Source organism: Cannabis sativa, chromosome X (assembly GCF_029168945.1).
Source record: "Cannabis sativa cultivar Pink pepper isolate KNU-18-1 chromosome X, ASM2916894v1, whole genome shotgun sequence".
In the NCBI taxonomy this organism is placed as follows: domain Eukaryota; kingdom Viridiplantae; phylum Streptophyta; class Magnoliopsida; order Rosales; family Cannabaceae; genus Cannabis; species Cannabis sativa.
This window is the reverse complement of record NC_083610.1, coordinates 24,377,162-24,402,286: the sequence shown is the minus strand read 5'-3', so window position 1 is coordinate 24,402,286 and position 25,125 is coordinate 24,377,162. Positions and strand designations below refer to the sequence as shown.

The 25,125-nt window shown below is 35.2% G+C and overlaps 1 protein-coding gene across 2 annotated transcripts; it reads right to left on the bottom strand.

Moving 5' to 3' along the window:
* Window positions 1–1,833: 1,833 nt before the first annotated feature.
* On the bottom strand, window positions 1,834–11,797 carry LOC115713717 (uncharacterized). 2 transcript variants are annotated; one of them, XM_030642199.2, is made up of 20 exons: window positions 10,118–11,797; window positions 9,191–9,276; window positions 8,717–9,082; window positions 8,535–8,618; window positions 8,314–8,404; window positions 8,024–8,238; window positions 7,153–7,207; window positions 6,142–6,280; window positions 5,819–5,937; window positions 5,501–5,755; window positions 5,167–5,414; window positions 4,865–5,095; window positions 4,569–4,790; window positions 4,425–4,478; window positions 4,225–4,290; window positions 3,987–4,130; window positions 3,797–3,850; window positions 3,653–3,712; window positions 2,710–3,111; window positions 1,834–2,631 (listed from the first exon to the last, which is right to left on the bottom strand). In XM_030642199.2, the coding sequence occupies exons 1-20, from the start codon at window positions 11,448–11,450 to the stop codon at window positions 2,467–2,469; spliced, it is 4,389 nt and encodes a 1,462-aa protein (XP_030498059.1). In that variant the 5' UTR covers window positions 11,451–11,797; the 3' UTR covers window positions 1,834–2,466. The 2 variants fall into 2 exon arrangements, with proteins under 2 accessions (XP_030498059.1, XP_030498062.1); XM_030642202.2 differs by having other exon boundaries at window positions 5,501–5,746.
* Window positions 11,798–25,125: the final 13,328 nt, after the last annotated feature.

Sequence of the window (25,125 nt, the reverse complement as noted above, 5' to 3'; positions counted from 1 at the left end):
TATACATTAACCAAATATAACTCTCTAAAATAATTTTAATTGATAAATACTTTTTTTATAATCAAAGTACCAAATATAACCTCACATAACTTATCAAAATTAGAGTTTTTAATACACATAATGTAAATATGACTTATAAAACTGGGTATAAATTAAAGAATAATAAAATAAAAGTAAAAATTAAAATAAGAAATAAAAAATGAGTATAAAGTGTAATTTCCTCATTTAATATTATCAAAAAAAATATATTTACTTGTAATTTCTTAGAAAAAAATGGTATAATTAAACTAAGGTATTTAATATAAATAAGCATAATAAAATTATAGGGACACGATTTTGTCCCGTGATGTACTTTCACAAAATGTATTCCGTGATGTACGACAGCCGTTAGATGGGGGAGTTATTTGATCTAAGGGCTGGGGTTGATCTAGGGGTAATTAGGGTTAAAAAATAGTAACGTACCCTGAGATCCATCTAATGTACCCTGAGACTCATCTAATGTACCACAGAATACATTCCGTAAAAGTACATCACGAGACAAAATCGTGTCCCTAAAACTATAATACAAATATAATATTACTATTATTATTTTATTATAATTGTGGGACCAACACTTAATATATATAGTATACTCTATATGTGTTAAATACAAATACCAACTCTTTATATTTCCAATTCAACAAGGCACTATATTTTTATTTACTTTTATATACTATGATTATTATATATATGTAAGTTCTAAAGTGGCCACGCCCTTGTGTGGGTGTATGTGGCTCCGTCCCTGGCTGTGTTAACCTTTCAGATTCGTCGGTCTGACTTTACCCATAACCGAATCTTGATTGAATCTGAACCCCCCCGTTTAGCTCCGTTCTTTGGCTAGGTTGTTGGTCTTTCTGGGCTTCGTGAATGGGTCGTAAGTTAATTTAGGGCACACCCCTACTATAAATGGTTAGCAGTTTTCTATAACTTTTACTAAAGTAAAATAATTAGGACCTAATATTGAATTGCACTCAAGAGCGAAGCTAGAACAAAAATTGAGGTGGGGCATTACATAACTTCATATTATATGGAGACTTCAATTTTTTAGAAGAAAAAAAACTATTGAGTTAGATATAATAAAATGTAAATTAATACACTTCTTTCTTAACAACATATGTAACTTTTATACAATGGTATTTTATATTTTCATCTGGGGGTTAAATCCCAACAATGATATTTTAGTTTTTTAAAAAAAAACAAATTAAAACGAAGGTGTTGACAGTAAAACTTGTATCATCCGTGAACTTTAAAAAGGCTTTTACGACTACATCAAATAATCTTGACTAGAAAAGTATTTGTATAAAGGTCCAAAAACATTATTTAAATCTGAGCGTCAAATCACGACTACACCAAACTAGGATCGACTGCACCACTTAGTCTATATGCAACCGCACCATTTAGTTTACATGTGGCGTCACTCATAATTGTATTTATAGTGATATTACACCTCACGCAAACACTGAATACCCTTTAGTATTTCTTTTGTAATGTGACATTAATTTTTACTTGGTGATCTTTCCATTAATTTTTATTTGGTAAGGCAGACAGGAAAAACAAGAAACCCGCTACTCAAACCACTTTAACAATGTATTAATTTAAAAAAAAAAAAAAAATACGAACCTCTTTGACCATTAATTTAATGAAAATACCAAAAAAAAACCTTAAATCTGGCCGGTTTCCAATTTTTATATAATGGAATACAGATAAAAAAAAAAAAAAAATAGACGCTATTTGTCAATAAATAAAGTACTAAAAATCAATAGAGGGATAACACACCTCAAAGAGACTTCATGATTGGCCTATATAAATATATATAAAATTAAAAGAAAAAAAATCAAGAGACCAATATGGTTGGAAATAATTTCAAAGCGCCAATCCAATCTGGAGAGGAGAGCGAAACTAGTTTCCTAAAGATCGACATAGTTAATTAAAAAATATAAATATTTACACTAACTTTACAAAGCAGGAACGGTAGGTGATCTCTATAATCCTCTTGATTTTCTTGTACAATGTTACAACCAGATCTGGGCTGGAGATGAGATGAGCTCCTCTTTCGATCCTTCAAAAAAGGATAACATTAACACGATGAAAGAAACATTGACTTTCTAACACAAATGAAATAACATGCTCCTCCTCCACCCACTCCCACTATACAATTAATTTCTCATCATGAATATACAACAATGCTGCAACAACGTCCCAGCTAATACTACAATCTGATGACATCTTTCCATTTTCTGGGATGCTGCACTTGCAAAAGCCCCAACCCGACAGTCCCCTCGTGTTTAATCAGACAAGCATTGCAGTTTCAGGAGTCTCCCATTCAGCTTGAGGAAAAGGTAGGAAATACACATCCATGGGGATTTGAATTCTTTCATCCTCCGTGCAAAAATCAAAAGCAAAACCAACCTCAATATGCCCCTTATGCTACCCACCAGGCTCTAATGGTTCACCAGAGCAAGAGTCCTGATTGATCTGCTTCTTATTTGAAAGGCAATCAGCAGGAACATATGCATAACCTTTAGGTAACCGCATGTTTTTCACATTTGCTTGATCTGATGTCATTACTAGCTCTTTCTCAAAAGTTTCTTGCTGTGATTTAAGAATAGATTAAGAAAAAGTCAGTAAAATTGACAGTAAATACAATTTTGTGATGATAAATCATAATACCTTTTTTAACTTTGACCTCCATCCTCCATCATCATCTACAAGATTACTGGTAGCAGTAGGTCTATGGGGAATCTGTTTCCCTGAATATTGTGGCCTCTCCACGTGCTTCCGGGTAAAATGGTTATGAGATGTGGTGCAGTCATCTTCTGTCCTATGGTCATCCATGGTGCTGGAGACTTTACTTCGGCGTTTGAAAGAAATTGTACTGTCCACAGTTATGTCATCTGAACGTTGAATTGCATCGCTGCATGATTTGTAACCATCTGTGTGGCCTTTGAGAGATGTTGTAACGGATTCTGAGCTAACATCATGAAGACAGGAGGGACTTTGAACAAGCAAAGAATGAGCCACATGATCTCGTTTCATAGCAAGTATCTCATGTGAGCTAAAAACCAAATCCCGCTGCACATATCAAAGAAAAGTACATAAATATACTCTTGAACATATATCAGAACACGCACCAATTCAGAAAATCCTTGTCAGCACATAAATTAGAACACATGTACCATTCAGGTAAAATCTGTCTGCACATAAATTAGAACACATATATCAACCCACATATTTCCGGAATAGATGTGATATTCTAATTCTATCTTAAGATACTGATCCAACAGCCAAGAGATAAAAGGTAGATGCCATTAGCTAGTCATGAAGGGACAATGCTAGCTTCTCTTTGGCCTCTGGTGGCTGTTCAAAGTACCTTTCTATTCAATTGTTTCTATTTTTTTTTTTTTTTTTGAAAGAACCAATTGTTTCTATTTGACAGCTTCATATCTGTCTCCCCTTTTTTCAGGTGTTATGGCTCCTTGGTAAATTTCATTGTTTGATAGAATTCATTATGCTTTTTTTTATATTGATGCCGTTTGTGGCAAACTATATATAACACCTATCAAAAATATACAATAAATACTCCATATATTCTTTTGTTTAAATCAAGTAATACCTTTAATTTTTCACGTTTGATGATCCTGTCACAAAGAAGACGTAACCTCTCTAGCTCCACCTGTAAATGCATTAATGCATAGACTTAATTAGGTGATTACAAATAGCAAAATTAGGGGGAAATTGTATTTTAAATAATGCATACCCTAACTTGCTTGAACCGCTTCAACTCGTCGATTCCGTGTTTTTGTGTTTCAGCCTGTACACATTAAGAAGCTAGAAATTAGGAAAAATAAATCATAATCCACCAGGGCATCATTTTAAGAGAAGAAGAAAATAATACATGAAATCATAAACCATAAGTGGTTGCACTGTATGTGTACTAAATATTCAACCTTAGCCCTTCGCTCCAAGCTATGCTTTTCACAGTAAGCCTTGTGCTGCTGCTTCCCCCCGGAAGACTTTACTATGTTCATGTGAAAACCGACACTTCTGGCACAGGATGGATGAAATGTCGCTTGACAATGGCCATAATTGCACTGCAGAACAGGAAGTATATAGCAATCAGCTATCTTGATAGAAGAATACTTTAGTTCATGAGAGAAATACACTGAAGAAGAAACAAAATCTGACCTTAATGCAAACACCATATTTGCGATGGCAGATAAGGCACAAGTCAACTGCCTTTGACACCGTCTCCTGTTTAAAAACAAGCCTACAATAAGTACTGGTTTCTAGCAACAAGATATTTTATAAACTATCTTTTCTATGAGAGAAACTATTTTATCTACAACATGAAGTCTATTAACAATGAAATGCAGATGTAAACATACCATTCCTGCAACTGAATCTACTTGACCTCTTTTGAATCTTGACTCAAAGACCCACTAGAAAAAGACAAACGCATAAATAATTGTCACTACAAAATTTAAAAATAGAGCTGATATATTCATGAGAAATAGAATTTATAATTTAACCTCAGCACAGAAGGCATGGACCCATTGACTATTAGAAGATTTCCTAAAAGCACCAGTTGTGCCACCGCACAACCCACATTCAGCAACAAAATAAGGTTTCTCCCAGAAGTTGACAGCTGGAGCTCCGGAACTTCTTGATGATGATAATTCTTCACATAACTCACAGTACCATGGACCAGTAGATTCCCTAACACTCCGATAGCAATCCAGGTGAACTGCGACCTGTTAAAAGGGAAAAATTTAAACTAAAATCGATAAATGAATTTACAAATGAGCAATAATTAGAGAAAACAAACCTTGCAACTACAACAGACTAAGATAGGATTTAATATTGTCTCAGAACGTCTGCATATGTCACATGATCTAGGGTGTTCTTTAGAGAAATCTACTAGTGACTCTGCAAAATCAGTTTGCTTCTCTAGCGAAATCCTAGGAGCCGCCACTCTTTGAAGTGTTTCTTTTGCCCGTGGGATCAGCTGAGAGCCACCTCCAAACCTCCCACTGGTGGTGTTCAACTTCATCATGTTCTGTAAAGTAAACTCCGTTAATAAATAATTTATCGGAAGAATAATTATTTAGATATGAAAAAGTTAGAAACCTCTTGATGAGTAGTTTCCTCAAATGCATCTTTCCTAAATGAAGAGGTCCTTGAAGAAGCTGCAGCAGCAGCAGTTGCAGCTGCTAGCACAGCTTGTGCCTCCTTGTGCCTTCTCTCCTTCCTCCCCTGCTTCTTTGCCTCCCTAAGCTCATAAAGATACTGTGTAACAATGACATCATCCCATCTGTTCACACTAGCCAGATCAATCTCCTGTGGCAGACTCTTGGCAACATTAAATTTTAAATTATCTGCAAAATGTAAATTACATAGTAACGTATCAACATAAAACAAAAACACAAATGTTAAACAGAAGCTGTGAGAATAGTGTACTGACCAGTAAATCGCTCTCTTGCAACTGCATTACTCAGTAACCTGTTCTGATAATAAATGATTTCCCCTTCCACTTCGTCATTAGGAGAAAAGTCCAGAATTCCTGTTTTCCTAGAAGAAATTAACTCTTCTAAAGTCACTCCATCAGCTTTACAAGTCATCCCACACCTTGAATCTTTAGTTGGGTGGATACAACAGTCACTGGCATTAGTGCGCACCTCAAAACGAGACATACCCCCATCTGTGGAACCTGTAAAGTCTTAAGACCTGTTAGAGCCATCAACAATATCAATCAACATAGAAACGGCAAAAGGCACAATACCATCATTAAACTCGAATTCCCCAGCTGTCTTTACATCGACCTTATTCTGCATCTGCATTAGTTTCTTGCAAATATCTGGATGGATATAGAAACTATGAGCGGTTTCTGCATCAGCTTTTCTGCATCATATAAATATATATATATAAGAAAAAAAGGTCACAAAATAAAATAAGAACGAATAATAAAGCAAAACAAAATATAACAAAAATGTCCTGCAACTCAGAGCAATATAAGCAGGGTTCCTCGTACTCCAAACATTTAATGAAACATACTGTTAATAAATTACGAGAACTAATATATGATTAAAAGGACCCAGAACTAACAGGAGACTGGGAACAGCTAAATCTGCAACTGAACAAGGTGGATTTTCATCTGCATTCACAGAAGAATCCTCAGGAATAGAAACCTCCTCTTTTTGAGCACTTTGTTGAGAGTTGCAGTTTGAACGTTCAACTGGACTACCTGGCGAACACACATTAATTTGGTGAACTAAGGAAATAGAGAAGTGTCATGAATATAACTATAAATAGCACAAACACTCTAGCACTCTTGCCTAACTATGAAAGATAGATAATGCCCAAGGTTGCATTTGTTGCACGAGATTGAATATGATTATTATCGTGAATTAAACTAGACTATATTAGTATAAATACTACATAGATTTTACTTTAAATTAGATTTGATTAGTTTTAAGACTATATTGATTTTGCTGTAGTATTGGACTGGATTAAGATTATTAGAAAAAAGAATAATAATTGAAAAACTTAGCACTTTAGGATATGATAGGGTAAAGAAAAGTTAAAGGTGAAGTCCAGTAGTATTGAAGTTTAAAATTGATGAGAGGTAGTTAGGACGAGGAAAGAGGTTAGTAATTTCACACTCATTAATATGGGTAACTAACCCCATACAAATGTGACTAGGATTAAAAATCATTCTCCAATCAATCACATGAGTGATGCCAATGCACCAAACAGACACTGAAATCAAAAGACACTACTTATTGTCTGGATAGGAAAACCATGATGGCAACATGGAAATTGCACAAATTCAATCTAACCACTTCAACACGGAAGCCAACCATGTAGAGCCTCAACAACATCAGTACATTGAACTTCCACTTGTTAAAGCCTACCTCCTACAAATCCTATCCAAACACCACACCCCATAACTATTTTTCCTTCTATGAACATCAAATACACAGTTACAGTAACAAAGGACTATGAAACATGCCAAAACTTACTAATCATATTATCAAGTTCCTTTCTGCTCCATCAATAATAACTTACATCTAACCAATGCAAAGAATATCAGAAAGATAAATCAGAAAAGCATACCTTCATTTAACCTCATTGATGTAGAAAGTTGAACCCCTCCAGGATCAATCAAGTTCTGAACATATAAAAGGGTAACATAATGTACTACTGGCATTAATGCATGTAGAGAAAAACTGTCAAATGGAGAAAGTGCCCTAAAAACCAAATTGTGCTGACTAAACATCAGAAAGAAAAAAAAAATCAGAAAAATACACATAATGACTTCATAAACCACCCAAAACGTACACAGGTGACATAAGCCTGTGCTACAATGAAAAGAATACCAAAGCAATCACTCTTGATCACCTATTTTTCAACTTACACTACCAAGTTAGCCAAAAAAAGAATTACAAATTAGAACATCTTTGACCAGCCAGCCCCATTCTCACATCATGGCTTATTTACAAGATAATCTTGACCATACTTATAAAAGCATGATTCACCTACACAAATCCAAAGAATAGCTGACAATTCAACCCACAAGATGTGAGATAACACCAGAGTTTGTCCAATATTAATAGCAAACATATGTACAGGAATATATTCACACACATACATAATCTATTCATTATAAGCTACTGTAGTAACCCAAATAATAAATCTCGAGTAAGATTTCTTCTTACACCACTGACTACATAAACAATGGAAGGATAGGCAACCCAATAATTATAATACAAAGTGCAAAAGACTTTTTGCTGGTTCACATAAATATGCATAATATCAGGTATAAAAACAGGTATGCAGAAAGAAAATACATGATGTAAAATTTCTAAAATGGACGCAACGTAAAATTTCATGGAAAAGTTTAACAAATTCACATAGAAAGACAAAAAATTTAGAACTTAAAGTGCAACAAAAACACTATCAGCGAAAGTGTTCATAACAATGGTACCTTTTCAACAGTAAGAATGGATAATTCACTTGATTTCTGAGGTTCTTTTCCCCTCGGTAGATCTACCTTGACCTCGTTCACTATTGACTCTTTGTCAATAAACATCTGCTGAGATGACTGCAACATTTTGGGATCGTTTAAAATCCTAATATTGCCTTTGGTTCTACGTCGTGGAGGTACGGATTTAACAGCTACAGGACCAGCAACATCAGATTCTGAAATTGATACAGCATTAGAATCATCAAAAGCTTCACACACAGCCTTGAATGAAACTATCAATCATATTCTACCTTCCAAATTTTTATGTAGACTAGATAAGTGCACATTGTTTTTCAACCATTTAAGTATTTTACACTCCACATCAGGGACTACGGTATTATCCTGCAGAAAAATTTCAAAAGATAATAAGGTAAACTTCCAACAAAAACTAACCTTAGGCAAGATACCGTACCCCAACAAATATTTGATGAAATAACATGCTATTAATAGGAACATAAACTTTTGACATTACAGCAAGCGAGGCTGACAGAGAATCTGGTGAGATGCCAATTTCTGATGCTACATCTTCCACATTTATTTTCCCACAATCAACCAACTGGATAATTGGAAAATGTCAAAACACTTTGAACAAGTGAAGTTCAAACAAAATGTAAACAAATAATACTGGATGATGCTATTGAAAACATAATGCACCTTCTTCAAAATTAATTTAAAATTTGAGGAGTTGGATACATTAACATCATCGTGGCTCCATTCAAGGGTCCCCAGATCATTAGGTGGATGTGACTCATTGCACCCTGACATGAGTCTAGCCTTTAATCCAGAATCAAGCAATCTCAACTCTTGAGATTCACCATCTTGCCTGTCAGAAATGATATCCGACACTTCTAATTGGACTGCAATGTTTTCTCCATTTCTATGGCTAACACTTCCCGTCTTAGAAAGATGGTCCGTGGAATAAGAATTACTTCCAGAAACTACAGAAGGGTATGCCAACTTAGAGGTAATGCCTTTGTCCAGCACTTCCGAGTGCTTTGGACAAAATGCCCTTAACTCAACCTAAATAAGTTCAGAAAAGGATAAATAATCCTAATAAATAGCAGGAAAAAAATAATAAAATAAATAAAAAGCAGCAGCAACATTAATTATAAGAATAACAGGACTTACATTATCAGAACCATATTTTCCCCAAACTTCCATTCTGTGGCTAGCCTCCCTCGCACATAGGGGATGAAACGAAGTCCTGCAACTTCCTGAACCAAAAAGAAAAGAAACTAGTATGGGAATTTATTCACAGGAACTGATATGTATATATATAGAGAGAGAGGAGAGGGAGAGAGGGAGAAAGAAAACTTCCCTATTAAAACTTACGGGTCATCCATTTCACAAGGAAAGAAAATAGCCTAAACATAGATTTTTTTTCTTTATTTAAAAAGGAATAAAAATATCCATGCCATCTAGTCACAAATAACTATAAAACAAGCTTTCTAATTATATCAGAATATGGGATCAACGTATAACAGCTCATCTAAAAGTCGTAAATGGAAATAAGTGAAGCCCAGAGAAAAGCATGGTAATACACTCAATGCTAATGGTATTGTAAGGATATTTTAGCGAAATTCTCAGGTACTCATAGCATCTCCAACTATGCTCTCTAAAGCTAAAATAGGGTGTGAGTCTTAAAAAAAATAGCTCCAACCATAAAAAAAAAATGCTCTCTATAATAGAGAATGGATAGGGAGCTTCCTATTTTTTTGCTAAATTTTTTTAATATTATTTTAATAAAAGCACTATTACCTTTTTCATTATTTCAACCAATTAATTTATATTTAATAAATTCAAATCATAAAATATTATTGAAATAATCAAATGCTAACTAAATTAGGGAGCATGGTTGGAGCAAGAATTATAAAAATAACTATCTATTCTAACTGTTTAGCTATTTTAGCTAAAATTTGGATAAAAAATAGTGAGCACCATTAGAGATGCTCTCAAACGTTTTATAACAAACTTAAGCAAATACTCCAATATTAACTTAATATCTACTGAAATACAGAATGGCTTAAGATACTGAAACAATACAACAGAACATACCGTGACTGCACTGAACGCAAGCGCCCCACTTCACCTTGCATATGTTACACACTAGCTTTTTGCGAGTTTCTTTTATTGCTTCAATATTCATAATCGGTTCCATCCTCACTATGTCCTCAATATAAACCTCGGGCAACCACTGAGAGCAAAACAAATGAGCAAAATCCACGGAGTCGTCATTCTCAACACTTCTATGAGCAGGTTTCAAAGCACCACCCTGCTTCGGGCAAAGGACACATGGCTTCGTCGAATCCTTACTATCAGTAGTCTGTTTACACCGTGAACACAGCCACGATGAGTCTACATCCCCTTGTACGCCATAACACTTCCGATGAACAGAAACCTGACAAGAACTACAGGAAACCAACCGGTTAAATTCTTTCCCCGAATCATCAGTGGAGCAAAAATGGCACAAGGATGTATTCCCATCACAAGAAGAAGCTACCAAAACCTTCTCCAACCCAGCATCACCACCCAGAAGCTTTCGTTTCTTCGAAGGACGCTCAGTAGTCAAACTAATCTTATTCCTACAACCTAAAAGCCACTCAACACTGCCGGACGGTACTGAAACGAAAGAACTCGTTTCCTCTTGGGGCATGTCATTATCTACCACGCTATCGATTTCCATAGATTGCTCATCGTCTTCCTCCTCCTCTAATTTTACCTCCTCATTCACAATCTCATGTTTCTTTGCATCATTAGCGCTCTCGTTTTCTATATCATTTTCATTTGCATGTCCAGTATTAACATTCTCATCTCTAACGAAATTTTTATTTTCATTGATGAACTTCACCTTCTCTTCACTACAACCATCTGCATGTTCTCCCCTAGCATTTCTCAAATCCGGAATCAAGAAATACTTACAAGTAGCTGAAGTACTTAGCAAAGATACCTCTGACAACGCGTCTATATCCGCCATTGTCAAGTCCCTGAAATATTCTTCAGTTTCAATCCAAATGTTAGAGGTTTTGGATTTTTCACTGGGCCGAGAAGACTTCTTCTTCTCCGCACCCGAATGAGACTTCTTGTGCCGTCTCCGACTATCCGACTGCCTCGACAAAAACCAAGCCAAACCACCTGGCAGAGTGGGCACAGTCGATGACAAAGCCTCATCGGAATTATCAAACGGAGACCGCAAACACAAAGACTTCTTAGCTTGTGAAAAGAAATCGACATGAGCTGACGATAACGTCTTCTCTGAAACCTCCAGTAGAGTCGCCGGGATTTTCACCGGAACCCTAGAAACCGGACCAGACCTCTCCTCAGTACCACAACCTCCGACCGCACCCCTACCCATCATCTTCTTCCGCCGGTGACATCTCCCTCCGGTCATCACCGACAATAACCACACAAACAATCCATAGTCGAAAAACAAGTAATTTCTAATTCCCAATTGAAATCGACCTGAGCCGCAATTCCTCCTCGCATGCAGCTTTCCGTGAACAAGAAACCCTTAGACCTATGTTCCGAGACTCGGTCTTCAATCAATCTCAACTAGGAAGATGTAGCTAGCCCGCGAGGTCAGAAATCAGAAGTGGATAAAACCGCGGCTAGGGTTAGGGTTTTCAGTTATATTCTGGTTCGTATTCTTCCGGATACGTTTTTTTTTTTTCTCGCAGCTTCGGGGGAGAGAGAAATTTGGGTTTTTGGGAGGGGAGTGGATAGTCTCAAACTCTAAGAGAGATATTTTTATACGTGGTCTTATATAGAGTGTGGTGACGGAATACCATTGGTATTGTAGAACCCTTACCTATGCTACACCTGTCACGCACGCTTAGTTAAATTTTATGTGTCACAAGGAAATTATTTCATTGTCTGTTTTTTTTTTTTTTTGAAAACACTGTCCGTGCTTTAACAGTCTGAAAAAATTCCCGCTGTCCTACACACTCTGTTCTAATGGCTGAATTAGCTAATTAATGAAATTACCATTTCCTTTTTTCAAAATAAAAAAGTCTAAAAAAATTTAAAATCATTATGTTTTTCATATTAATTAAAAAATGAACCAATTTAATTAAAAAATAATAAAAATATCCTTCAGACAGGAAATTTTAAAAAATAAAACATATTTATATTTATTTAAATAAATACAAAATGGAGTTTACAATAATTATTGCTAGTGCTTTTCAAATCACATTATTCAATTCGATCGAATTAGTTACTTGTTAAAAAGAAATTCGAGTTAATTCTTGGAATAAATAACTAAAAATAATCAACCCAATCGATAAAATTTTGATATAATGAAAAAATTATACACATCATATCATTAAGAAAAATGATTATCCGATCTTTGTTGAGGTAAAAGAAATTTATTGAGAAATTAACTAATATGAAAGGTTTTTATAAATTTTTTTCTATCATTTAAAAATGAGGCATTTTACTTTATTTAGTGGGAGTGTTTTCTATTAGTTTTAAGGTGCTACTATAATACACTCTTCTAAAAAGAATGCATTGATGTACTTTTTATCTGTTTCGATATCTAGAATAATTTTTTAGTCAATTTTTTTTTATAATCATATATGTTATAGTTATTTACGACATCTTGTACAATTTTGAGAATTTTAGAATAATTTACGATATACAAATAAGTGTTTAAACTGTTTGAACCTTGTTTTTGGTGTGTTAAATTTTTTTCAAATTTCTCAAAAAATTTACAGGATGTCTTAAATACTACAACATGCACGACCATAAAAAAAACTTGGACTGAAAAATTCTCTCGAATGTCAAAATAAATAAGGGTGCATCGGTGTATTTTTTTAAGGAGTGCATTTTATAATTTTCGTTAGTTTTATTATTATTTTGGTTGAAAATAATTTTTTATTTTTTTGCAACTCTATGTATAAAAATTATCTTTTTGAAAACAATATAAAAAAAATAATGTTTTAATGTTAAACCTTAAAGACTGCCCTTTTCAAAAAAAAAAAAAAAGAAAGAAAAAAGGAAAAAACCTTAAAGACTGCCAACGCTCTTACAAACAAATAATACAATTCATTTAATCAAATTATTTTTTTTTTGAAAACAATATAAAAAAAATAATCTTTTAATGTTAAACCTTAAAGACTGCCAACGCTCTTACAAACAAATAATACAATTCATTTAATCAAATTATTTATTTTCTTTTCTTTGGTTACCATCCAATATGCTCACACACTAACGGAGCCTTACGCCCATAAAACCCATTTATTCTTTTTTATTGAAACTACTCTGTAGTGTAGTGTAGTGTAGTGTAGGTAATTGATTTACAGATGAGAAAATGAGAAGTCATCGAGTGAGTATACTGACAAATCTTGTTAAACTATCGAGAATACTTTTTAGCCTGTTAATCTGCATTTTTTTTTAGTTCTAATTGTTTGTATTATTTGGACATAGAGAAAAGAAAACAGAGGAAGAGAAATTATATTGTTAAATCATCTTTTTTTTATTGCCAAAGTAAAGTTCAGCTAATACTGTTGAAAATACATCGTTAGATATCGTTTTGATAGAAAATATACATTTTTGACACTTACAAATATGTTACTAAAAACATAGAAAATTAAATTTAAATCTGTTTGGATCATTGCAAACGCATCGTTAGATATTATTTTTGCCAAAAGAAATTAAGTTTTTTTGGCACTATCGCAATGTATCATTGTTTTTTTTCTGACCATTGTAGATATGCATCATTAGACATCGTGTTTGTTAATTTTGACATCGTGTATTAAACAAAAAAAAAAATTCTGGCACTACCGCACATACATCATTAAAGCATTAATTTTTTGTTGTAAAAATCGTTTCTTAATATTGTCGCAAAGTCATCGTAAGACATCATTTTACTACAATAAATGGACTTTTTATCCTAGTTTTTACACATGAAAAAAAATAAAAAGTGGGATAAAAACTTTTGATCCCACTTTTACATTTGGAGTCTTAAAAAAAAATTGGAACAAAGGCCTTGTTTGGCAAATGGATAAAAAACGGTGTTGAAATGGCTAATTTTATGCATTTACCAAATACAACTTTAGTTCTTAAAAAAAATTGGAACAAGGGCCTTGTTTGGCAAAGAGATAAAAAAATAGTGTTGAAATGGCTAATTTTATGCATTTGCCAAATGTAACTTTAGTTTTTAAGTGAGACTTTTTATTAAAAAGTTCCACAATATCTGGGCCTTTACATATATAAAAAGAATATTAGGTTTTAGGGTTTTATTTACACATCTCATTCCCAGTCGTCTCTCTCTCCTATCTCTCTCTAAGCGATGGTGCAACCTTTCTCTCTGCTATTTTTTTTCTTCTTCGTGCTTAAGCAACTCAACCTCCGAAACGGTCTACTATTTTTTTCTTCAACCTCCAAAGCTCGAGCCATGACTGAACCAAAAAATCAACGACAAATGACAAAGGCTCTGCTATTTTTTTTCTTCATTTTATATATCGATCCAACCACTCCAACTGTAGATCCGAGATTCCAACCCCGAAAACCCAAGGTTGACATCACTTGAACTCTTTTTACTTCTCTGTCTCTCTTTTTACTTCTATGTTTTTATGTGGCTCACTTGCTTTTTTTTTCGTGCAGTCGGACGGCGTTGAACAACAAACTTCAGTGTGGTGTTGATAGTTTTTAGGTTTATTTTGTTTATATTTATTTTTTAACTATTATGAAAAAAAATTAGGTTTTATTGAGCTCCACACCCATATTTGAGCTATATGTATTGAATTTTATTGATTCATGGGAATATTTCAGTTCAAAATATTTTGTATTTTTTTTAATTAATTTGTAAATCAATTTTTGTTTTGAGTGTATATCGATTATGTATATCCATTTCTTATTTAATTTTATGGAACTGATATAAATTTTTTTGGGTTTATTTTTTTATTATATTTTTGACATTTAATTTCGGTTTTTACATAAATATTGGGATAAAAGATCTCTTTTTATCTTAGTTTTTATATGATTTTTTATCCCACTGGCATATATCCCGATTTTTATTTTAGCGAAAACCAGGATAAAATGCCCTTAAAAACTGGGGAAAAAAGCTTTTTTTATAGTAGTGTTTATGGCACTAGAAAATATATTGTTAGACATTATTTTCATACAATTTTTTTGGGGTTTTAGATTTAACAAAAAATAAAAATAAAATTATAAATTTTAGTTTATTGAACGCGTGACTTTTTTATTTTATACGAGTGTGAAATAGACTCTTTGAACATTGATTTCTATATTGTAAATTATTCAAATTTCTCCAAATTTTACAGGATGTCTTAAATAACTATTGTTGAGCCTATTTTTTACCAAATACGTGGCGAACATATGAAGTTCCATGTGGCTGGGGGGCCCTACTCGTGGGGAGATTAGCGCTTCTTCTAGAGTGATTTTGCACTCAGCCTCGCTGATTGTAAGGTGCGTCTGGGAGCAGGTCCCCTATCTCTAGAATAAAGTGTCCACAGATTACTTCAGCCATCCGGTAAGCGATAAGCTCCCAGAATAGAGACTCTCCAGGACTCCATTATTTGCATAACACGGATTCCAAAGCAAATAATTGTATATGACGAATTCGACGCATGATTAACATAACTACAAAGCCATACTGCTCTGACGACCCATTTACCTAAACACAATAAAGTGACGGCGATGCATTGTCATGTCAGCTGCACATGTGACAAATCTTGTCTCACCAAACTCCTACTATGGAGGTTAGGCAGCACCTAGAGACCGAAGGGAGATGTACCTTTTCCCTCCTTTTGACTCTTCTTTTTCCATATAAATACCTGGAACTTTAATGGAAAAGGGGAGTTTTGAACTCACACACAAAAGTGAGCTCTTATACTATAACTTAAATATTTTTTGATCAAGGGAACATTCTCACCATAAATAAAAGTGACTTGTAGACTATAGTTCATTAATATTGGAACCATGTAAAAAATCATTCTTCTATTTTGCAAATCATTATTGCTCATATTAAATTAATAGTTGCCAAAAATCTCAGTCAATATTTTGGTGCTTTCATTGAGAGTTGTATGAAACTTTCACGAAGAAGAAACTTGTATTTAAATGTTGTTGACAAGGAACAATCAACGACCTCAACAACCGCCTGATAACCCGGCACGACCCGAAGAGGAGATAACTTCTCGGATAGATGGTGAAGGGGGTGATACCAATGATCCTGATTATTCAAGGGAAGGCATGGCACGACCTACCCTCAAGAAATAAAAATAACCATCAGGGAGGCATGGCACGACCTACCCACAAAAACAAATGTAACCACCAAGCTTAAAGTTTAATAGAGGTGAAAAATAAAAAGTGTCATGCACACTTCAATTAAAAATAAAAGGCTTGGACAAATTCTAGCTAAAAGGAGGCATCAAAGGCCTCATTGTCTCAAAAGGAACATGATTAAGGCCACATGGCCAACAGTTATATAAAAAAAAAAGATAAATATATTGAAGCCCTGGGAAAGGCTATTAAATTGTCCCCCCCCCCAAAAAAAATAAAAAAGTGGCTAGACATATCCACAAGTAAAAGAAAAAGAAAGAGAGAAAATGAAAAGGTTGGTGAAAGTTGATTCAATAAACCTAGTCAATTATTGCCTAGGAGAAGCCAAAAGAAGAAGTCGAAGACCACCAATCTTTTCTTGCAATGCCACTTCCAGCTCTTTGTTCTTTTCCCATAAGCGTTTGTAAACCTCCTCAGGATCAAGCAAGAAGTTGAGAGAAGGCACAAACTTGTTGGACCTCCAGCACATAAAAACCCCGTCTTCATAGTGCTTGACGCAGTGTTTGCAAGTGGCCAAAGGTGGCACGTGGATGACTCATTTGGCTGAAACCTAATTTACTAACTTATTGGAGTCTTGAATCAAGAGCAACTCCTTTAGCTCAACTGACATCTTGGCATTGGACTCGAGGTCCGCCTAATGAAGCTCTTGCAGGTTCTTCAGTTGGCCATGAAGGGTCTCGATCTCCAGCTTGGCCTTGGACAGGTCTGCATCCTTTTTAAGACTGGCTTATTTAGCTGCCAACTATTGGACTTGGCAGTCCTAGTACCCTTTCAAGGAGTTCTCCAAGTTAGTAACCTTCTTTTCATCCCTTTCCCTCAGGGTCTTTTCAACTAGAACGTTGTCCTTCAAGTCTTCCACGTCCTTCCTAGCCTTTTCCAACTCTGCCAACATCTCCCCAGCCACCTGAGATCCTATAGTTGTCGCATAACTCTGATCTATTAAGTTCTTCGAGAAACAACCAACCTCAACAGCAGCCTGAAAAAAGGGAAAAATGTATAAACATTCGGGAAAACGTTAGAAATTGTGGATATAGAGTAAGGTAGATGAACATGACTCACCGAAGCCAAACTTCAATCCTGAGCCTAGTTGACAGTGTTCGTTGAAGCACAAACAGCAAACCTCTTCACAGGTAGCTGAACCAATTCAGCTGGAAAGTTACTTATGATCTCAGAGACAAACAAAGCCAAGGCAGACCCCACATAGTTGGAGAACCAGTCAGTCACGGGGTCCAAGTTCAAATTCAACCTTCCCCGGTATACTCCCCTCGGAGGGCCGCATCTTGATATTTATTTATCCACCACTTTAAAACATCAGCCTCTGCAGACCCTTTGGTTTGTGCATCCACAACCAAGTTGTACCGAGCTAGACGCAACGCGGCATGATCTGACTCCAGATGGACAAGAGTCAGTGGGATTGGGGGGACACTCAAGAACTGCTCAGCTTCAGAAGGAATGCCTGAATTAGGGGGTGCCTTAAAGAGGAGTCTTGACAATTTTTGCTCGTTTTGAAGAAGACTCTGAGGAATCCTTCTCTTTTCGTTTCCCTCTCCTAGGAATCAAAAGGGTTATCTCCCCCTCCTCGAGTACTACTACCTCTAAATCCTCTAAACTGACCTCAACATGCCCTCTTAGAGTCACTACAACGTATAGAGCACTTGTAGGCGGAGTCGCTTCACCTCCTGTTGGACCAACGTCAATCATGTAGGATAGCGAAAGTCTCATCCATCAAAGGAACTGCAAAACACACAATCAATTCGTCAGCATAAGGCAGTAACAAATAAGGCGTGTAGCCACAACAAGGTTAGAGAAGCAACAAAGGTTATGGAGAGGACTAGTCCTACCTCGGCGCCCTAACTCTGTCTTAGAAAATTGGTAAACCAAATCACTAGAGTCATCATCCCCTAAGTAGCTATCAAAGGGGAGAAACTAACTCGAAACTAAGTAAGAAGAATGATCCAGCAAGATATGGACATGAAGGCTTGATCCCATTCGGGACCTGCCCAAGAAGTCCCCTATAAATGAAAAATACCTAATTTTCTATTTGTTACCCCACCAAAAGTGGGACATCCTTAACCTATTGAGCCTCTCAGCGAAGCCTACAGGTCGTACATGGGAGTACTCTCGAACAGATGGAACATGAAACAAAGTTAGCGGAGACTTACTGACCCCAGAAGGGCTGGTTCTTGGAGTCCCTATGTTGGGCACAGGGAAAGGAAATTATGGGCGTGGAGCCTTGGGGCTCTTTCCTGCACCTGCTTCCCTCTCCATTCGCTCCGCGACACTTTAGGCCCTAGCGATCAATCATCCTCCGCCTTCTGCCTGTGACAGGCGTTGTAACTCGTCTCCGCATCCTGGATAGTTTTAGCCTTGAGCCCTCTACCGCCTTATCTCGAGCATTGGGGCAAGTGTCTACACTGAGGTTAAAGTCTTGCACACTTTGAGGACCCACCAAGAGGCCTACCCTACGACAATTTTTGGTGGTCACTAGGTCTCTGACGTTGAGCTCTTCCTTGGACAAAGTTTGGAATACAACCTCATGGTCTCGAAAGAGTTGCGTGGGGGCTGTTCAGAGTAGAGGAGGGATTCCGGTCCACTCAGTGAGGAGATTCGGATTTTCAAAGGCCTAGAAACCAGAGGAAAAGAAAAATCTATGTCTAAAGCCTTTTACATTCTTCTAAAAGTTATACGGTACTTTCCCATCAATAATGTCATAACAAGGTTGTAAAGAATAAAAGTCATCCTTAAATTTGTCTCTATTTTTTGGGAGAGTAACGAGTTCAGAAAAATATAAAATTTTACCGAGAGTGGGAACATCCCACCCCTATCGCTATAAAAATAAATAAACCGGCTAGAAGTCTGTAGCCAATAAATTCTACTTATTGAAAACAATGTAGAAAGGTTATTAGATGTAAAGAAGTGGTTAGCCGATAAATTCCAAATAAAAGATTTGGAAGAAGTAAGTTATGTTCTCGGGATTAAAATTTATAGAGATAGAAAGTAGAGAACATTAGCACTTTCTCAAGCAACTTTTATAGATAAGGTGCTAGAAAGATTCTCGATGGAGAATTCAAAGAAAGGACAATTACCGTCTAGACGTGGGATTACTCTGTGCAAGGATCAATGTCCATAGAGTCCGCAAGAGGAAGAGGACTTGAGAAAGTACCCTTATGCATCAGCAGTTGGGAGCTTAATGTATGTTTGTTGTGTACAAGGCTTGACATGTGCTACGCTATAGGGATTATTAATCGTTATCAAACTAATCTAGGTTTGGAACACTAGATTGTTGTAAAGCACATTCTCAAGTATCTTCGGAGAACAAGAGATCTCATACTTGCATAATCCGGTGGAGAGTTGAATCCTACTGGATATACTAATTATGATTTTCAATCAGACAAAGATAGTCGAAAGTTGACATCTGGATCTGTATTTACTCTTGGTGGAGGATTTGTAGACTGGAGAAGCATTAAGCAAACCAGTATTATAGATTCAACCATGGAAGCCAAATATCTAGCAGCTTGCGAAGCAGCTAAGGTGTAATGCCCTGACTCACAGGGACGCCACGTGTGTGCTTTTACAAAATAAACTTATAGTTAATCTATCTGTTTAAGAAGGGTGCGGCTTAATTAAAAACTTTTGAGCATAACTTTTATACGAAATACTGCTGAATACGGGGATCCCGTATTTAGAAATTTTAAAAACCTGGCCCAAAACCATTATTACAAAATACGGTTACATTTTCAAAATATAATCAAAAGGGTGGATCCTGTCCACTGGAAGCCGAGACACCACGGTTGATATGTACATCGTTGGGAGACCTAACTCATGGCTGGTCCACTTTCCCCCTTCCATTTTACCTGCACCACAAATCACCCGTGAATTGCAAAGACTCGGCAAGAAAAGCAAGTAAACACAAACACATACATTACACATTACAAGAAAATCATGGCAATGCATAGCCAACAATTTCATCATCTAAAATAGATATTCATCCAATACATTATTAGGCATTACACAAACAATTAATTGTCTTATAAGACAACCCAACTTTGATGATTTGTAAAGCATCCCTACCATTCGTTACCCACGATCTCCGTATGTCACTATCATTGCCCGATAAAGCAATCGATAAGTAAGAAACCTATATGCAGTTTCAAGCGAGTAATTACTCATTCACAATAAACGGTAATGACTGTATCTTTACCTCGATCATAATCGAGTCACAAACGATGATAATTGTTTCTCACTTAACATGCTTAACAGTGCAATTGGCTTTCTTACCTCAGTCCAGTAATCAAGTGTGCACACCGAATTGAGTGGAATAAAGCTCGATGATCCTGGGTCCTATGTCACGACAACAAATCTAGTAAATAACTTAACCAAACTCTAGAACAAACCCTAATTCCAAAACTGGGCAAACCCTAACCTTCAATGGCTTAAAATAGACTATACAACACCTAAATACCCTAAACTAGGTCAAGGAAAACACCCGAGCCAAAAACCACACTCGAAGAAAATCGAGATTTTCCCCTGCAAACCAACCGGTCGATCGGTTCACCAGTACCTATAGAGACGGTCGACCAGTTCTGGCAAGTAAGAAGAATTCTAGTTTTCTTCCCTAAAATCGATCCAAATCTCCACCAAACCTATTAAAACTCTCCAGAACAGTTTTATATCATAAAAACAATGCATTTCAACAATAAAAAACTCAACAATTTATCAAAATCATCAATTCAACATTAAAGAGCAAGATTGAGTTCTTAAACTCAACTCACTCTAAACTCAATCAACCAAGAAATCATTCAATTCACACACAAATAGTCCCAAATTAAACTTAAAATACAATCTAAACTCAAACCAAACTCACAAACCCAAAATCATAGAAACACCCCCATCAAACCTAACTCAAAACTTAGGAAATCCACGAGAAAAGAGGAAGAACTCACCTCAAAGCTTTGAGCAGCAGCTAGGGTAAGCAAATTTAGTTTAGAATTGGTTGATTGTGAAGAAGATTGCTTTAACTCTTGCTGGCTCCTAGGGCTTCGAAGGAAAGAAGATAGAAGGAGAAAGTTTATAGGATTTTCCTTAGTTAAGAGTTATCTTAAATTTTCTAAATAAAAACAATTAATATAAACCTAAAATTAATCCCTATTTCAGCCTAAAATAAACTCATGTAGGACAAAATCTTAAATTAAGTGAAAATACTATTTTGCCCCTCTTAAACCCTAAAATCTAAATAAAGCCTAGGGGTATTTTAGTCATTCTAACTACCCCGACTAAACTACTATCTAACAAATACTACTAGTTCGGTATAATTCCAATATACCTCAACTTTTATCGCAATGACATTTTTGACCACTCTATCGAGTTTTCACGGCCGCCGAACCCGAAAATATTTTATTTCAAATGGTATTTACAATACCCCCATAATCCGATAATAACTTCGTAATTAATAAATTACATTTTATTTATTCATTTATTAGATTTTCACTAATTAACTTACAATTAGCGTAAGTAAGATTATAATTTTACTCCAATATCCGTATAATCACATATTTAATTAAATATGCCTAATTAAATATTATTATATTTTCCAAATATTGCATAAGGGATCAGTTGTTGGAAATATTTTACCAAGATCTAGATTTACTACCAAGTATGTTTTATTAACATCCTAATATGAATTCTAAAATAATGAAAATAAACACATAAGAGTTTAAGAAAACCTTACATTGGGTGCAGCGGAATATTATGACTCCTTCCATTCAGATCTCTAGCCCTTGATTCCTTTCTGTAGCAGAGCATTATCAAGATTTGAATCTGGATCTCCTTCTCTCCTTCTTGTTGGTGCTGATTTTCCATAGTCTTACGTACTATGATTGAGGTACCACTTGATGTGTGTGGGCACTACTCATTCACTCAAGAGTTTCAAAATTGTAAAGAGGAAAAGAGAGAGAAAGTGGCGTTTAGGCTTTTTCTGAAGGAAACAATGTGCAAAAGTCATGAGTTTCCTGAAGCCAACACTTTCTATTTATAGAATGCCCTCTAGGTTTAGGTTAGAATTGTGTGGCATTAAAATAATGAAAAAATAAAATGGTAAAGGGCTTTGCATAGTGGGCGGCCAGAATAGGAAATGGGACCTCACTTGCAACTTTCCCATTTTGTTATTTCTCATTCCCATTTTCTTAAAAATGCCAATTTTCCAATTTAACCATTCAAATGTCAATTCTAATTATTTAATAACTTAAAAATAATTATTAAATAATATTTCCATTTAATGTATTTATTAATTTAGACATATAAAGTATCTTAATTAATAAATAAACCTAGAATCTCTTTTCTTTACAATTTCGCCCTTGCTTAGTGAAAATTCATAAAGTAGACATAGTCTAACTTTTAGAATTATAATTGATTAATTAAAATCAATTAACTGAGTCTTACAAGCAGTATGGTCTCAACTAGTATGGGGACCATGGGTCTATATAACCGAGCTTCCAATAAGTCGAACCGAATTTACCAAGTATATTCCCTAATTTATTAATTCCTTATTGAATCCACTCTTAGAACTTGGAATTGCAGTCTCAGTCATATAGAACGCTCAATATGTTCAACGATATAGATACGTCATTAGTTATCTATTGTTATAATCCTAATTTGATCAATGATCCTCTATATAGATGATTTACACTGTAAAGGGATTAAATTACCGTAACACCCTACAATGTATTTTATCCTTAAAACACTTAACCCTGTATAAATGATATTTCAGCTAAGTGAAATGAGTACTCCACCATTTATTTTCGTTTGGTTAAGCTCGAAGGAAATCATCCTTTACTTTCTATTCGCCAGATAGAAGCTATAGATTCTATATTTATGTTAGCGCTCCCACTCAATTGCACTAGCGTGCTCCCAAAATGTACGTATCACCCTGACCCAAAAGTAGGCTTAACTAACAAATCAAAGAACAAGAATAACACTCTTGAGATTGAACCTAATCATATCAGGATTAAGATCATTTGATCTTGGATCAACAGGTGATATTGAATTGAATAGATATTACGGTAAATTCTAATATATCTAATCAAAGTTCAATATCGGTCCCTTCCGATGTATACTCCATACATCCGATACTGGTAAACTTTACCAATATCCTGGAAAGGACATAACACTTTTCCAAAGTGTAAGAATACCTATCGCTGATTTTACCATGTCAGTCTAAATCCAGTGTTCTGACAAATCAGAGAATAAACTTTCGAACATATAATTAAGATTATATTCCACTGTACTGACAACACTATAATCATTAACAAATTCATATGTTCTGGACTTAAATAGAATTCATACATTATATATATATAATCATGAAATAAATCATGTAAACCATGCAACATAAAATGTTATTTCTGATCTTTATTAATAAGTAAATCTGATTATATTGAAATGGGTTTTATTTAGGGCACAAAACCCAACAAACTCCCACTTGCACTAATATAAAACAAAATGTGCATTTCAAATAATCTCAACACCTTGATATACAAATCAAGTGTAATAGTAGTAAACTCCTCGTAATAGGATCTGACAGGTTGAATTAAACACAACCTCTTCTCCACCATTACTCTTCCTTAATCACAAAATCCTTGATAATGTGAAATTCCTCTCTATATGTCTACTCTCTTAGGATACTGGATTCTATACTTTTAGCAACTACTCTTTGGTTATTCAGGAAGTAACACTAGTAGTTAAGGCAAGTTGGAACGATGCCACAAAAGTATAGAACTTTCCTTAGACTGAATAAGTACCTTTCCTGCAACTTTAACATTCAGTCTCTTTCTGGTAGACTAAGAGACTTCAGATAGGTTTTTACACTTCTCCAAAATCACTATTCCACCTCCAGAGTAATCACCATTTTAGCAGCAGACTTTCTAACACAAAGGCAAGTCTTGAAATCTGATGTGGTGTAGTCTAAGAGTTTTAAACACACCCTTATTGACTAACATATAGTTCCTCTTCTTAATCTTAAGATTAACTTGATTGTCTTCCAATGTTCCTCTCCTGGATTAATCTGATACCTACTCATTACTCCCACTCAACAGCAGGTGTCTGGTCTAAGGCATACTAAAGCATATCTGAGACCTCTCACTGTTGATTTAAGAAATTCTTTCATGGCTTTATCTTTTCTAGAATAGTTGAGACTTTTCCTTAGATAAATAAAATCTATGCTTAGAAGTTGTGAAGCTTCTATAGACTGCCATTGGAAAGAAAATGCTTCAGCATCTTACTAAAGTAAGTTGCTTGCATTAGAGTAAGTAATTACCAGGTATACCACAAGCCATTGGTTTAGATAAACTCAAACCTATAATACTAGGAACATGAAGTTTTTTTTGAGTCCATTGAATAGACTTATTAACGAAAATTTCATTTTATGTCCTTGTAATAGAAAACTTTAGGTTACTCCATGTGAATGGATTAAACCATAGTTCTCTTGGCTTTCTTCTTAGTTTCTTATCTTGATAATCCATTACTTGTTTAAACTCATAATGGATTTTAATCACTAGTGTCTTCCAAGTCATAAGAAGGCGAGTTCCTAGAAACTCTCCCACTACAACAGGGTACCGTGAATTATGTCTAAGAAAACTAAATGGTATTGACCTCTTTGGTTGTGTCAAGACAACAGAGGCAGTGGGATCATCATATGTCAAATAAGATAATAAAACACTTTTGGAATCAAAAAAAATATCTCCTTTATTTGCTACTTTATTTTCAGACTT